Below are 13,297 nucleotides of genomic sequence, written 5' to 3'. Positions count from 1 at the left end.
AAACCCCTCAGTTATTATCTAGCTCACTCTGGCTCCGCGCACGTTTTTTTCGGTTCTCTGTTTCAGTTTATTGATTCGCACCCACCTGCCCAAGTTTTCCACTTTGAGTGCTTTTATAATGTCCCAGAGTTTTGTGCCAGTGCCAGCGGGCAGCGATTTTCCCCTGGAAAATTTGCCCTATGCTGTCTTCTCAACCGAAAACAATGTGAGTGATATATCTTTCTGAAATCTGAAGTTAAATTTCATGAGTTTTTTCAACAAGAGTTATTGTATCTTACAAGATATAGTTAAACTGTCTTAAATATTTGTAAGTTTTTAGAGTTTCATCATTTTCCATGTGACTTGAGTTTGTTCCACATGTTCTAGAAATCAACTTTAGAACAGAAACCGCTTTGGGGCATAGCATTTGCATACATCATCCAACACAAACTAGTTTGTTTACGAAAACAATATGCTAATCCAATCTTTAACAACCCAGCAACTAGCTATGATAAGACTCCATATCATATCGTATGTGTATATCGTAAAAGGTATTTTTCTTCTAAACATTTATAGACGGTTCATCGTATTTGTGTGGCCATTGGAGAGCATGTCCTGGATCTGAAAGCTGTCTCGCAGTTGTATCCTTTGCAAGTTCAGAAAAGCCTTCAGGCGGAAACTTTGAATGAGCTTATGGGACTGGACTTTGAAGCTTGGGATGTGGTGAGGACCCAGACTCAAAAGCTTTTGTCCAAGGGTTCCGAACTGGATCAGAATGTGGACTTAAAGGCGGTGTGAGTATAATTTTATGACTTCATTATTATAATTTTGACAGCATTTAGTATATATTTGCATATATTTCAGTTCCATCGTTTCTCAGTCTGAAATCAAACTGCATCTGCCTGCCCAGATTGGCGACTATACGGACTTCTACTCATCCATCCATCATGCCACCAATGTGGGCATTATGTTCCGAGGACCGGATAATGCCCTGATGCCCAACTGGCGCCATCTGCCGGTGGGTTATCATGGTCGGGCAAGTTCAGTGGTGGTTTCCGGCACCCCCATCCTCCGTCCCTTGGGACAAACCTTTCCCGATGGAGCTGAGAAGCCAGTTTTTGGAGCTTGTAGACTTTTAGATTTCGAACTGGAGATGGCCTTCTTCATCGGTGGTAAGGGCAATCAGCTGGGTGAACCTATCCGCGTGGACGAGGCCTGGAAGAATGTGTTTGGCTTCACGTTGATGAACGACTGGAGTGCCAGGGATATCCAGAAGTGGGAGTACGTGCCATTGGGTCCTTTTACTGCAAAGAATCTGGGAACCACAATTTCACCCTGGGTAGTGCCCACAGCTGCTCTGAAACCCTTCCTGCTGGACAACTTCCCCCAGGAACCAGAAGTGTTGCCCTATTTGCGCCAGAGCATCCCCTTCAATTTTGATATCAATCTAGAGGTCTCCTTGAAACGTATGTTGTGATGTTTTTGAAATCTCTTTGAGATCTTTTAATTTAAGAACTTCTTCAATTTCAGCTTCCGACCAGAACGAATCGCTCATCTCAAAATCCAACTTCAAGCACCTATACTGGACACCACTGCAGCAAATTGCCCATCATACTGTCACCGGTTGCAACCTGCGTCCGGGTGACCTGATGGCTTCCGGAACGATCTCCGGCGAGACCCCGGATTCGTACGGATCACTTTTGGAGCTCTGCTGGAAGGGCACCAAAACGGTGGAGCTGCCGGGTGGCAAGACCAGGAAGTTCCTGCAGGACTTTGACGAGGTTATCATCCGAGGACACTGCGAGAAAAACGGTCTGCGCATTGGATTTGGGGAGTGTGTGGGTCAGGTGTTGCCTGCCCACCCAGTGCCGCAGTAGGGTTTATTTTGGATCATAATGAATCTTCTTGAATAAAAACATTTGAATAAAATTACTGGGATTTATTGTTGAGTAATTTAATATTTTTTCTTTTATATTAGGTTACAAGAGTCTAAAAAGCAAGCAGATACTTATTATATGGGGTAGGACAAAAAACAGTTTGTTATAAAAAAAGAATAGATTATTTAGTTAAAATTTATTTTGTTTGAACTAATTAAATAATAGTCTTCTTGGATTTAAAAAAAAATTATAGTGTTGGTAAACTAAATTTTCGATATTACCTATTACTTTATATTTTGAAGCATACTTTTTGGGATAAACAAGCATCGTAGCGTATACGTAATATAATTTTTTTCGGTGCACGCTGATTAGCTCAACAAGTGCTCTCTCTCCCATTCGCCTCTCTTTCTGGCCTGCTCTCTTGCTCTTTCAGCTGCTCCACTCTCGCTCCAATCGCTGCCTCCGCCATTCCACGCAGCTTCGTAAATACACGCATGCCGCTTCTTCTTCGGCTGCCCCAAAACGAGCGCCAGCAGCGCAGTCGACGTCGCAGTGGAGCTGCGAAGAGAGCGAGAATGAGAGCGGCGCAGCAAACCGCATTCATTCCTCGAAAGTCGGCGGGCGAAGGTGGCGCGCTGCGAAAAACCAAACGGCAAAACGGCAAAAACGGCCCGCCTATCGTGCAAACTTGTTTAAAGTGCCATAAAAAAGACACAAAAACGAGGAAAAATAAAAAAAAGCAGACGCGACTGGCGCCGGTGCCCCAAATCATAAATTTTCCGGCGAGTGTGCAACTTCATTTGGCTTATCACAAAAAAAACGAAAAAGTAATACAACTTAAAGTGCAAGTGCAGTGCAACAAACGCCCTGAATTAAGTGTAAGTTTTGCTATCGAATGGCTTCCAAAATAGTGCATAATAGTGCAAATGTTTTCCGCAAACAACGCTGGAAAATGTCTTGGAAAAATCAATTTTTTACTCCACTCTGCGCAAGTACACACACACAAATACGCAGACCAGCAGAAGGGCAGACGGTGGGCTTGGGCCACCCACCCTGGCAGAAAACTGTCTGCACACAGTGAACTTAAACTTAGGAAAATTATTACAATCGTTTTCCAGGGTGCTTACAAAAAATCTTAAGAGTCTCTTAAAGTCGATAGTCACAAAACTTTCCTAATTTTTAATCTTGCTTAAATATTTTGATACTATTTATATGTCAATTTGATCTTTATATAAATCTTTTTAGTAAGTTCACCGAAAATGGATAAAAAATGTCCTAGAAAAATCTGAAAATATTTTGTTATATCTTTACGTTTTTTTTAATAATAAAAAAAACATTAATCATTAAAATGACATACTTTAAATTTTTAATCGTTTCTTTTTGAACCTGTTAAGAATGTATTGAAATTTTTTCATGTGTACAAAAAAGTCAACAAGAGACCTCCGAACCCATTCCCATTCCCGTACCCATTCCCATTCACATTCCCTTCACCATTGTTGTTCTTGCTGTTCTTCGTCTGCTTGCACTTTTGTGTTTTTGCATTGATTTTCTACATCGTTTTTTTTTCGAATGTCGCAGTTTGGCCAAATGCAGCTGTAGAACGAAGATGAATCCCGAATCACTTTGGCTGCAGTGGCATTTTTTTGTGGGGATGGGGTTGGGGATGGGGCCATGGACAAATGCACACGCAGCACGCAAAAAGTTAATCAGGCCCCAAAGAAAAAGAACCAATGTGAGGAGACCAAAAACACCAACATTTCGAATGGGAAAAATAACTTCAACGACATTTGAATGACCTATCCAAAATGGATTATTTAACACTTATTTATTAGTAGATTATTGTTAGTAGTTGATTATTTAACCCTGATAGGACTGTAATTTTTCTTTCGAGTTCCAAAAGATTTTTACTATTCTGAGAATTTAATAACACAAAAACTTATAAAATGGATCTACACAAATAAAAATACCAGTAGGCCTATCAAAATAAATATTTATTAACTATATAAATCATTTCTTGAAAACATTTTCTATCTGGTGTTTTGGCAATACCCCACCAAATGTAGGGAATCAAGCAGTATTTGCAATTAACTGGCGCCGTCGGCTATCGTGCGAGAGCAGCCGGCGGGTCCACCCTCCGCGCCCGCGGTCCACCCCACTCCATGGGGCACTTGAGACAGCGCCAGTAGAACCTGTTTTGGCGCGTCGGACTCCGCTCTCTTTCTTCTCGGACTCTCTTCTGCGCATGTGCTGAAGGTGGAGAAAGGAGAAGAAATCAGCAACAAAAGTTGAGGGAAAATTTAGCGTCCCTTCAAAACTGTATTTGTATTTTCAATATAAAAATATCCATGAAAAAAAATTAAATACGGATCGTTCCTGTCGACGCCTTCTGCAAAGAATCTTCTGGCGACTGGCATTAAAGCGGTCTTCAAAGGACTTCGGGATTTTTTTCTGTTCGATATTATCCAATTGAATATTTTTAATTTGAACGGGAGTGCCCATCTTCTTGGCACGCAAAATATATTCCCTTGGAACCTCATACTCTTCTACCAACTTTTCTAAAGAATTTGACATCTCGTCGGAAGAATCCACGTCGTTCAGCCATGCTACCTTTTGATTTTCTGAACCACTAAAATCGTTTTCCGACTCCTTATGTTCCTTTGGAACCGCACACTTCTTTTCCGACTTTTCTAGAGAATCTGACACCTTGCCGGAAGAATCCACCTCGTCCAGCATTTCCACCTTCTGATCTTCTAAATCATTAAAATCCTTTTTCGGCTCTCTTAGGAAATCCAAATTCTCTTCTGAGCAGTTTTCCATTTCGTCGGGAGGGGGAAACAAACCCTGATAACAAACGCCTTTGTCGGCCGGCTTCTTGTTAAGACAAACATAACTTCTTACAAATATTTTGTAAAGGCATATCGTTTGCAGCCAGATCATAAATAAACAACATAATATGGCGTAATGCCAGTCCATATTGAACTCTGGAAATTATAAACCAGCTTTTAAGGAACAACTCCAATCAAAATAATCTATTTTACCTTAGTCTACTTTTTCAATAGTAGAGAAATAATTCAGCACAAGAATGAATCCGACGAAATTCACACAAAGCCAAAAAACAATGTAAGCGCACACAATTTGACCGCTCATGACTGAATGAAAGTTTTACTTGGACAACCCTATGAAATTGATTTGACAAGTATCTACAAGCCTTCTTTAAAATGATATTTTAACAACTTCAAGTCAACCAATTTAACTACTTAAAGATAAAATACTTGTTGTGTATTCTTTTTTATATTATTTAGACTTGCTAAAACATTAAAAAAATTTTTTGAACTTAAGTTACTTATAGACGTTTTTCCCGAATCAAACAAATCGAATAATAGTAAATAGTGTGAGATTAGTAAAGATAATAGGCGCTTTTGCATTCATTCTGGATTAAAAATTTCTTTAATTGGAAACGCCATAAATAATTACAGTAGGTTGCGGTCGTAGATTTCATAATCGCGTGATAAGTCTATCCTCCCTCTCTGATAAAATGCTTATCTTGCTTTAAATTTCATGCCCCGTCACCCACAATTAACCCAAAAGTCGCCAATGCAAATTCGTTACCCGCTAGGTATAAACACATTTTAATATATGTAGGTAGGTATGTTTGTGTATAAGACATACTTTCATACGTACCCTATAATTGGAAAGCAGTAGAGAGTAATGAGTTCAACCAGCTAACTAATTAATACTGGCAACATTTTTTAATCCTCATTGAAGAGGAAACGAGGCCTGAAGAATGCTTCTAATAATAAATTGAAAATTTCTGGCTATACACACTATAACAAGTTTAAGTTGATCTCATTAAATACAAAGAACTTTACAGATATATACATATTCTTAACTATTATAATTAAGTATACTTATTTCTCTGCTTGATATGAGTATTCCCCAGTCGAGATCTTCTTTATTGCACTCGATCCCCAACTGAAATGCTTTTCGTATTCTGGCGGCGCCTGGTTCCAAATGGGTTCCAAAGTGCAACAGTTCCCCCGAGACTTGGAGTGGGTGGGTGTTCGTAGTTCCCCATAGGCCCCCTCCCCCACTCTACCCCGATCTAGACAGACTTCGAGCGACAGACGCTTGGCGATCGGTAGTGTTCGGCTTTTGGGGTTGGTGGAACTGTGCGAGTATTTGGGTCTGGCCATTATCGCCGGCAGTTGGCTTGATAAAGTCGCTGAGCTCGCGAATTGTCATCGCCTATTGATACGCAAAGAGAATGGGAGAGTAATACTTATGGAAGGGGGAAAGAGGTTGGAAAGGGTGCGAGAGTGTGACAGACTATTGATAATTCCTGCGTAGATGCTACTTACAAAGAAGACCGAAATAGGTATTAACAAACTTGTGCGTTCTTTCAGCACTTTCAGGTTGTACAAAATGCCGTAACATTGGTTAGTATTTTTTGGGCTATCAAAGTCATCTCGGGAATATCATACTAAAGGCCTATCAAAGGATTTCTGACATCATGAAGTGGGTTATCTACAGCTGGCCTTGGCTTCTTCTGCTGGCCTTGATCTCACTGGGCAGAGCATGTGAGTACTCATAAGTCTGGTTATCTATGAATTATTTATGAATGGAATTTTTTTTTGATTTGATTAGCACCTGTTCCCAGTCGTCAGTACAGCTGTATGAGCTTCCAGGAGAACGACAACTCCTTCCATGAAGATGATGGCGATCAGGACTCCAGTGGCGAGGTGCAAGAGCAGCAAGTGGAGTCCACTCCAGTGCCCAGCGAGCCACACAGACGCACCTGCTCCGATGGCTATACCTTCTGCTTTACGCTCTGGAACCAGACGCCCAATGGAACCAGGATTGTCAAGCAGGGTGAGTCTGGGAAAAGGCAATAACAATTATAAATTACTTATTCTGTGGTTCTGTATCTTTATCCAGGTTGCTGGAAGGACAACACGGATCGCACTTCCATATGCAGCCAGTCGGAGTGCACTAGTTCGGCGCCCACTTCGAAGACCAGTTCCTTGTACTACTGCTGCTGCTCGGGAGATGTCTGTAATGCCCAGTATGCCGTAGTGGAACCCGCACCTTTGGAACTGGGCTCCAATGAGGGAAGAACATCGATCACAAATCGGGCCACTGAAAAGCAGCAGCAATCCTTTCTGGCCAGTACAATGCTGGGACTTGCCGGTGGACTCACAGCCCTCACGATTGGCATCTTCCTGGCCGTTCAGTATTGCCGCACAGCCAAGGAGAAACCCGAACCGGAGGAGTCTCCACTGGCACCGTCGGGTCCTGGTTACAGCTCCAATCTCCGGAATGTCGACAACATGAACTTGATCGGTATGCTGGGCAGCGGCAAGTATGGAACTGTGATGAAGGGACTTCTTCACGATCAAGAGGTGGCAGTTAAGATATATCCCGAGGAGCATCACCAGTACTATGTGAACGAGAGGAACATCTATGCCCTGCCTTTGATGGAGTGTCCTGCGCTTTTAAGCTATTTTGGTAATAAACTTTTGATAAAAACAAATGTAATACAGTGCAATCTTGTTTATGTATTATTTTTCCTTTAAGCTTTAAATAATCCATATATATGTATTATTAAACCTTACTCTTTTGTTTCCGCCTGCAGGTTACGATGAACGCTGCACGATGGATGGACGGATGGAGTACCAACTGGTCCTTTCCTTGGCTCCCCTGGGATGCCTCCAAGATTGGTTAATAGCTAACACCCTGAGCTTCAGCGAATGCTGTGGAATGCTGCGATCCATCACACGGGGAATCTCCCATCTGCACACGGAACTCCGGCTGGGGGATCAGCATAAGCCCTGTGTGGCCCACCGGGACATCAACACCAGGAACGTCTTGGTCCAGGCGGATCTCAGCTGTTGCATTGCGGACTTCGGCTTTGCCCTGAAGGTCTTTGGCTCCAAGTACGAGTACAAGGGCGAGGTGGCCATGGCGGAGACGAAGAGCATTAACGAAGTGGGCACCCTTCGCTACATGGCACCGGAACTGCTGGAGGGTGCTGTAAATCTGCGGGATTGCGAGACCTCGCTGAAGCAAATGGATGTTTATGCCCTCGGTCTGGTGCTTTGGGAAGTGGCCACCCGCTGTTCGGACTTCTATGCTCCAGGACAGCCTACGCCGCCCTACAAAGCGCCCTATGAGCAAGAGGTGGGCTCCCATCCCAGTTTCGATCAGATGCAGGCTTTGGTGGTGCGGCACAAGGCGCGACCCTTGTTCCCCACCGGCTGGGGAGGTGGTGCAGCCGCCAAAGTGGTGCGTGATACCTGCGAGGACTGTTGGGACCATGATGCGGATGCCAGGTTGACTTCCCTGTGTGCCGAAGAGCGCATGCAAGAGATGTCGACTCTAAGACCACGAGCACAGGCCCAACCCTCTAGTCCCCTGCTCAACACCAACAATCTGGTGGCCACCGCAAATACGGAACAGGTAAGGAATTTTACCTATTGAATATTTTAGAATTCATTCTAATGGATTCTTTAATTTTCCAGGGTCTAAATGTCATAACCACAACGACTACGGCCGCTGCAGTGCATCACCAGATGAGCGCCGATACCTCTGGACTCATCCAACCACCTCCCAATCAACAGTTACCTTTGGCTGCCCTGGAACGGGAGAAGAATCATCTGAGCTACCCGCATCAGCAATTGCAACCGTATCAGGGCAGGAATCCTTGCCAGGAACGCAATCTGGCACCCCTGCAAATGCGTACTCCTCCGGTTCTCGTGGAGCGAAGCAAGAAGCACAGTTTCCAGACGCAGCCGCAGGAGAACTCCCTCTCCTGCCTGGAGCACGATGTGAGTGTGGAGGAGCTGATAGCCAGCCATCATCACCAGCAGCAGCAGAAGAACACGATTGTCAGCGCGGTTGGGAATACCACCTCCAGCTTGGGTCAGGGATTTCCCAAGCAGCAGAACACGGATCAGAAGCTCAGGGGATGGCATGGGGTCAGAGCCCTGATCCACAAGAAGCTCTTTCGCAAGGAGCACGCTGAGGAGCTGTGCCGCCAGTTGCAGTTCGGCGAGGAGAAATCCAATCTGGTGACGGCTCTGCGTCGACCAAACAACCTGGACTTGAGCCCCCACCTCGATAAACCGCCGCCAATTCAACTGAGAAGTGCGGAGCAGAGGACAGGAACTCCGGCGCATATAGTACCCCGCTCGCTCTCGAGCAGCCTGATTAAACACATCAATGGGAGCACCAATAACAACTGCATCCAGAGTCATGGTAGCGAACTACAGACCCTTACCCGTCCCGCTCCAAAACGAAGACCCGGTCACCTGCGCACCAACTCCCTAATGGTGACCACGGGTCCTCCGGGTCCTCCGACGGAGCAGCAGATGCGTCGCCAGCACAGCCTAGAGGTATTCCGCGAGGTGTTCAGCGGTCGGGGGAGCAGCGAGCGGCTGAGGAATCCCAGCGAGAGGGTCAAGACCCCGGGGGATGTCCCACCATCTGTGCGGAAAGCGCGGGCCAGCAAGACCCTCAGTCTGTACGACGATCGGATGATGGACTCCTCGCTGCTCAACATTCTCTAGCATGAGGAGGTTCTGCTGCTGGAACTATAAACTGATCACGGGCAGCAGGACATTAACATTATTCCGAACCCATATCTCATTATTCATCGAAAACATATTCAACGATAGCCATAGAGCAGAAGACTTGAATCGCTTCCTGGAAAAGTCTTCTCAAGAAACAGAAACGATAACAGGATTGTTTGTGGTTTCTACACTGAATTCTTTTCGATTTCAAATCAATAGAATATTATATTGTAATATTTAGTCAAAAAACATTGCACAATGGTGTATTACACAGGAAATATTGACCATTTTTAACGCAGAGTGCTTAAAAGATTTGAAATCGAAAGAATTGTATGAAATTGAAAACTCAAAACACATCCCAAAAACATTTATTTTTCGAACATAGTAGAAGAGAAGTTCAAAGATAGTATGTGTATATCTGAATGTATTTTTTCACCAATCATCCTAGCGTGTAGTGCGGCAAACAACCAAAGTCCTTATAGGTTAGATCAGACTAGAATCGTATGAGTATCAGTATATAGCAGTATATAGCCTCACACACACATATATTTTTGACTTGAACTTGGACAAGAGCGAAACAGGTAGTAGTCTATATAGTTTGTATATGTACGGTTTTCACTCGAGTTGAGCTTAAGGCAAGAAGGGAATACAGAATGAAGGGGATTGGTCGGACCATTTTTATAGAGCCATATATAGTAACGAACTGCATTACGAGTATATCTTTAACTATGCATTGTACTGGAATATTTAGTCATACACAATTACACATTAAAGCCCCAGACTTGGGTTGTCATTATACTGAAAACAAGTATACAAAAACAAAATGAGCACAAAATACTCGAAAGAAAATATCTGGTTAACAAATTATATATTCTTCTTTGGAAGAAATGACAACCCTTTACCCATTCGTTCGAGTATTTGGCCACTCTATCTAGTATACCCCTTTGGATGAATTTTCGATGAATGCCTTTTTGTCGTTCTCTTTAGTACTTAGACCAAAACACCCGCAGCCTTTCAATCACATTAAATGCAAGTCTAGTTATATATAATTTACACTAAATATAATTATAAACTAATTTAATATAATTAATAAACGAATTATTTAAAAGTGATCAAAGTCTGTTATCTCTCAGTCTTGTTCCTCTGGGGACTTATAACTACAACTTATTCGCTACGCAATCGCAACTCGATCAGAACGGGACCATCAGGTTTATTTATCAACAGGGTCTTGACATCCATCTCTTTATCGGATCCACTCCAAAATAATTCGTATTCACGCAGAAGCTGAAAATGCAAATCAAATCAAAACAATGAAAAAATCAATTTGGCATAATACTGGAGATCGCAAAGTGCTGATCTGTTTCCGGTAGCTCACCCTGAGAAGCAAAATGTGCATATTCTGCTCGGCCAAGCGACGGGCGATGCAGGCCCGCATTCCATGACCGAAGGGCAGTACCAGGTAGGGATTGAGGGCACTACGATGCTGGAGCCAACGATCTGGCTGGAAGCGTAGGGGATCCAGAAAGTGCTGTTCCAGGCGGCAGGCCACCATGTTCTGGGTCACCACGGTGGTCTGGGGACAAAGTATGTTTATAACTACTGCAATATTAATTGTTTATCACCTCAAACCTACCCCTTTTGGTACAAAGTAACCACTGAAGACCGCATCCTGGTTAAGAATTCTGCCCACGCCCACGGCAATGGGGTTTAAGCGCAGAGATTCCTTGAGGACAGCCCTCGTATAAGTGATATCGGTCCTCAGGGCATCCATAGATAGCTGGTCCTTGGGACTTGGAAGCACTCGCTTAGCTTCCTCATAGAGTCGTTGCTGGACCTCAGGATTTCGGGCTACATGATAGAGCAGGAATGCCGAGGCATACGATGTGGTGTCTATGCCAGCTAAAAGCAAATCTGCAGCAGTGCCCACCACGTCACTGCGATCAAGTTCTGGATTTTTCAGATAAGCTGAGATCAGTGAGGAGTCCACTGAACCGCTCTTTATGTTCTCTTCTAGCAGTTCTAGGGCCACACCCTCCATGTAGGATTGGGCCTGGCTTAGTTTTCGAAAGCTAGGCGTCTCCAGGAACCGCCACAGCTGAAGACCCTGATCCGTGGGGAGGATACAGCTATTGGTGGTCTCCGCTGCATCCATCAGGCGGGTGGAGCGGGATATAGGATCCTGTTCCTCGGGAGAAAAGGACTCCAGACGGGCTCCAAAGGTAAGCAGGCAGGTTACTAGAAATGAAAGTAAGCATATATACTAGAATTTTATACACGTATGTTTCTTCCCTGCTTATAAGGACAAACAATTTTGATTACCATCGAATCATGAAGTAACTATGTACCACTAGAAGTATCGGGTTATCACTTCGACATAAAAAATGAAACTGACTTTATGATAAGTCTTTGTAAGGTATTTATAAAAAAAAGATGTTCAATAAATTCCAATCAACGGGAATGTAAATTTTACAATTACAAATACTAGAATCCTAAAGTAAGTCCACTAATAAATTTTTCATCATCGAATTACTTAAACATGTTTGTACCTAGACTTATTAAAACAACCTTTCATTATCATAGACCTAGAAACGGTATTTTCGAGATAGGTCTGCCCCAAGACATTCGAATGAACGGGAAATTGCTACATTCAATATTTGAAATGCAAATCCCTGATGGAATATTTTATTTATTTCGGAGCTGATCTGTACTCACATTCCAAATTCAATCTGGTGAGTTTGGGCAGCATATCAATAGCATTTCCCTCTCGCGTCTCTTGTAGAAATCTGAGGAACTCCCTGGTCACTCCATCCACTTGGCAGACGAAGTTCCTCACACTCTTGGGGGCACTCAGCTCTTTTTGCAGCTGGGCACGTAGACGCCACCACTCCGGACCATTGGTGGGCAGCAAACCGGTGGTCTTGTAAACTTCCGGTCGGTTCTTACGATATTGGGCCAATGCCAGGTGACTTCTTCTTTGCGGACAATCCCGCTCGTTGAGCAGAGTGGCGATGTCCTTGGGATCATATAGCCAAACGATATCCTGCCCGGGAACAATAGTTTCCCTGACGATTGCGCCATATTTCTGATACTTATCCTGACCGGCTTGGTGCAACTTCAGCCAGGAATAGGATCCGATTCCGGGCAGATAGTTGTAGAGATTCCCCATTCCGAAGGGTCCTCGTGGTCCTGGAATCGCTTGATAGGGTTTGGCAAAGGTGCACTGCCTCGAAGAGCAGCTAATCTTCAATAGTTTGGTCAGCATTTTTCCTCTGTTCTGTGTTCTTTTCGCGGCAAATTCTTGAAATGCACTGAAGGTTACGTGGGTTTGACAGTTTTATTGCTGGCTTAGCACTCTGGCAAAAGGCATTTAAACGCACTCCGGGCTGGAGGTTGTGCCTACCTGTGGTGAATCTACCTCCGATCGATATACCTGAGAAGGTGTTCTCTTAACAAGTACTTTTTAAGAGAGTCAAAATGGGAAAAGTCCAAGGTGAGAAGATCGTACAGTGAGGCCTACTTTTGGGGTGTAATCGTTATTAACTGTTAAACATTTTCTGTTAAACATTTTGAAGAAATTTAAAGATGCTCCATTTATCAAATTTAAGTCTAAGAACAAATCTGGTACATTTTTTGTACACTTATATTCTTTTTTTTTATTTTATACATTTGTATTATTTTTTAAAATATGTGGAAGTGAAAATTACGTTTTAACAGATGGTATAAGGTACATAAATGGCAAACCGCAAACATAAATACCTAAGATTTGCTTCACACGATTTCTTAACTCCATTTTCGATTAGCATCTTAATGGTCATCTATACAAATAAGGTACTTATTTTAATATGGTTTATTTAGGTTAAATACCCATAAATG

The 13,297-nt window shown here is 43.3% G+C and overlaps 3 protein-coding genes across 5 annotated transcripts; 2 read left to right on the top strand and 1 right to left on the bottom strand.

Moving 5' to 3' along the window:
- Positions 1-12: 12 nt before the first annotated feature.
- Faa (fumarylacetoacetate hydrolase) lies at positions 13-1,932 on the top strand. The gene is made up of 4 exons (XM_017077079.4): positions 13-205; positions 556-773; positions 844-1,445; positions 1,510-1,932. Exons 1-4 carry the CDS (start codon positions 119-121, stop codon positions 1,854-1,856), a joined length of 1,254 nt encoding a protein of 417 aa, XP_016932568.3. The 5' UTR covers positions 13-118; the 3' UTR covers positions 1,857-1,932.
- Positions 1,933-2,460: 528 nt separating this feature from the next.
- On the top strand, positions 2,461-10,541 carry wit (wishful thinking). Of its 3 annotated transcripts, none has more exons than XM_036814853.3 (6): positions 2,461-2,734; positions 6,269-6,433; positions 6,501-6,725; positions 6,792-7,361; positions 7,489-8,312; positions 8,375-10,541. In XM_036814853.3, exons 2-6 carry the CDS (start codon positions 6,367-6,369, stop codon positions 9,419-9,421), a joined length of 2,733 nt encoding a protein of 910 aa, XP_036670748.3. In that variant the 5' UTR covers positions 2,461-2,734; positions 6,269-6,366; the 3' UTR covers positions 9,422-10,541. The 3 variants fall into 3 exon arrangements, with proteins under 3 accessions (XP_036670748.3, XP_036670749.3, XP_036670745.3); XM_036814854.3 differs by having other exon boundaries at positions 6,260-6,433; XM_036814850.3 differs by lacking the exon at positions 2,461-2,734 and adding an exon at positions 6,017-6,154 and having other exon boundaries at positions 6,260-6,433.
- Positions 9,832-12,743, bottom strand: dib (Cytochrome P450 302a1, mitochondrial). The gene is made up of 4 exons (XM_036814855.3): positions 12,137-12,743; positions 11,058-11,659; positions 10,800-10,997; positions 9,832-10,708 (listed from the first exon to the last, which is right to left on the bottom strand). The coding sequence occupies exons 1-4, from the start codon at positions 12,684-12,686 to the stop codon at positions 10,589-10,591; spliced, it is 1,470 nt and encodes a 489-aa protein (XP_036670750.3). The 5' UTR covers positions 12,687-12,743; the 3' UTR covers positions 9,832-10,588.
- Positions 12,744-13,297: the final 554 nt, after the last annotated feature.

Source organism: Drosophila suzukii, chromosome 3, assembly GCF_043229965.1.
Source record: "Drosophila suzukii chromosome 3, CBGP_Dsuzu_IsoJpt1.0, whole genome shotgun sequence".
Taxonomy (NCBI): Eukaryota; Metazoa; Arthropoda; class Insecta; order Diptera; family Drosophilidae; genus Drosophila; species Drosophila suzukii.
This window is presented reverse-complemented; position numbering and strand designations above follow the sequence as displayed.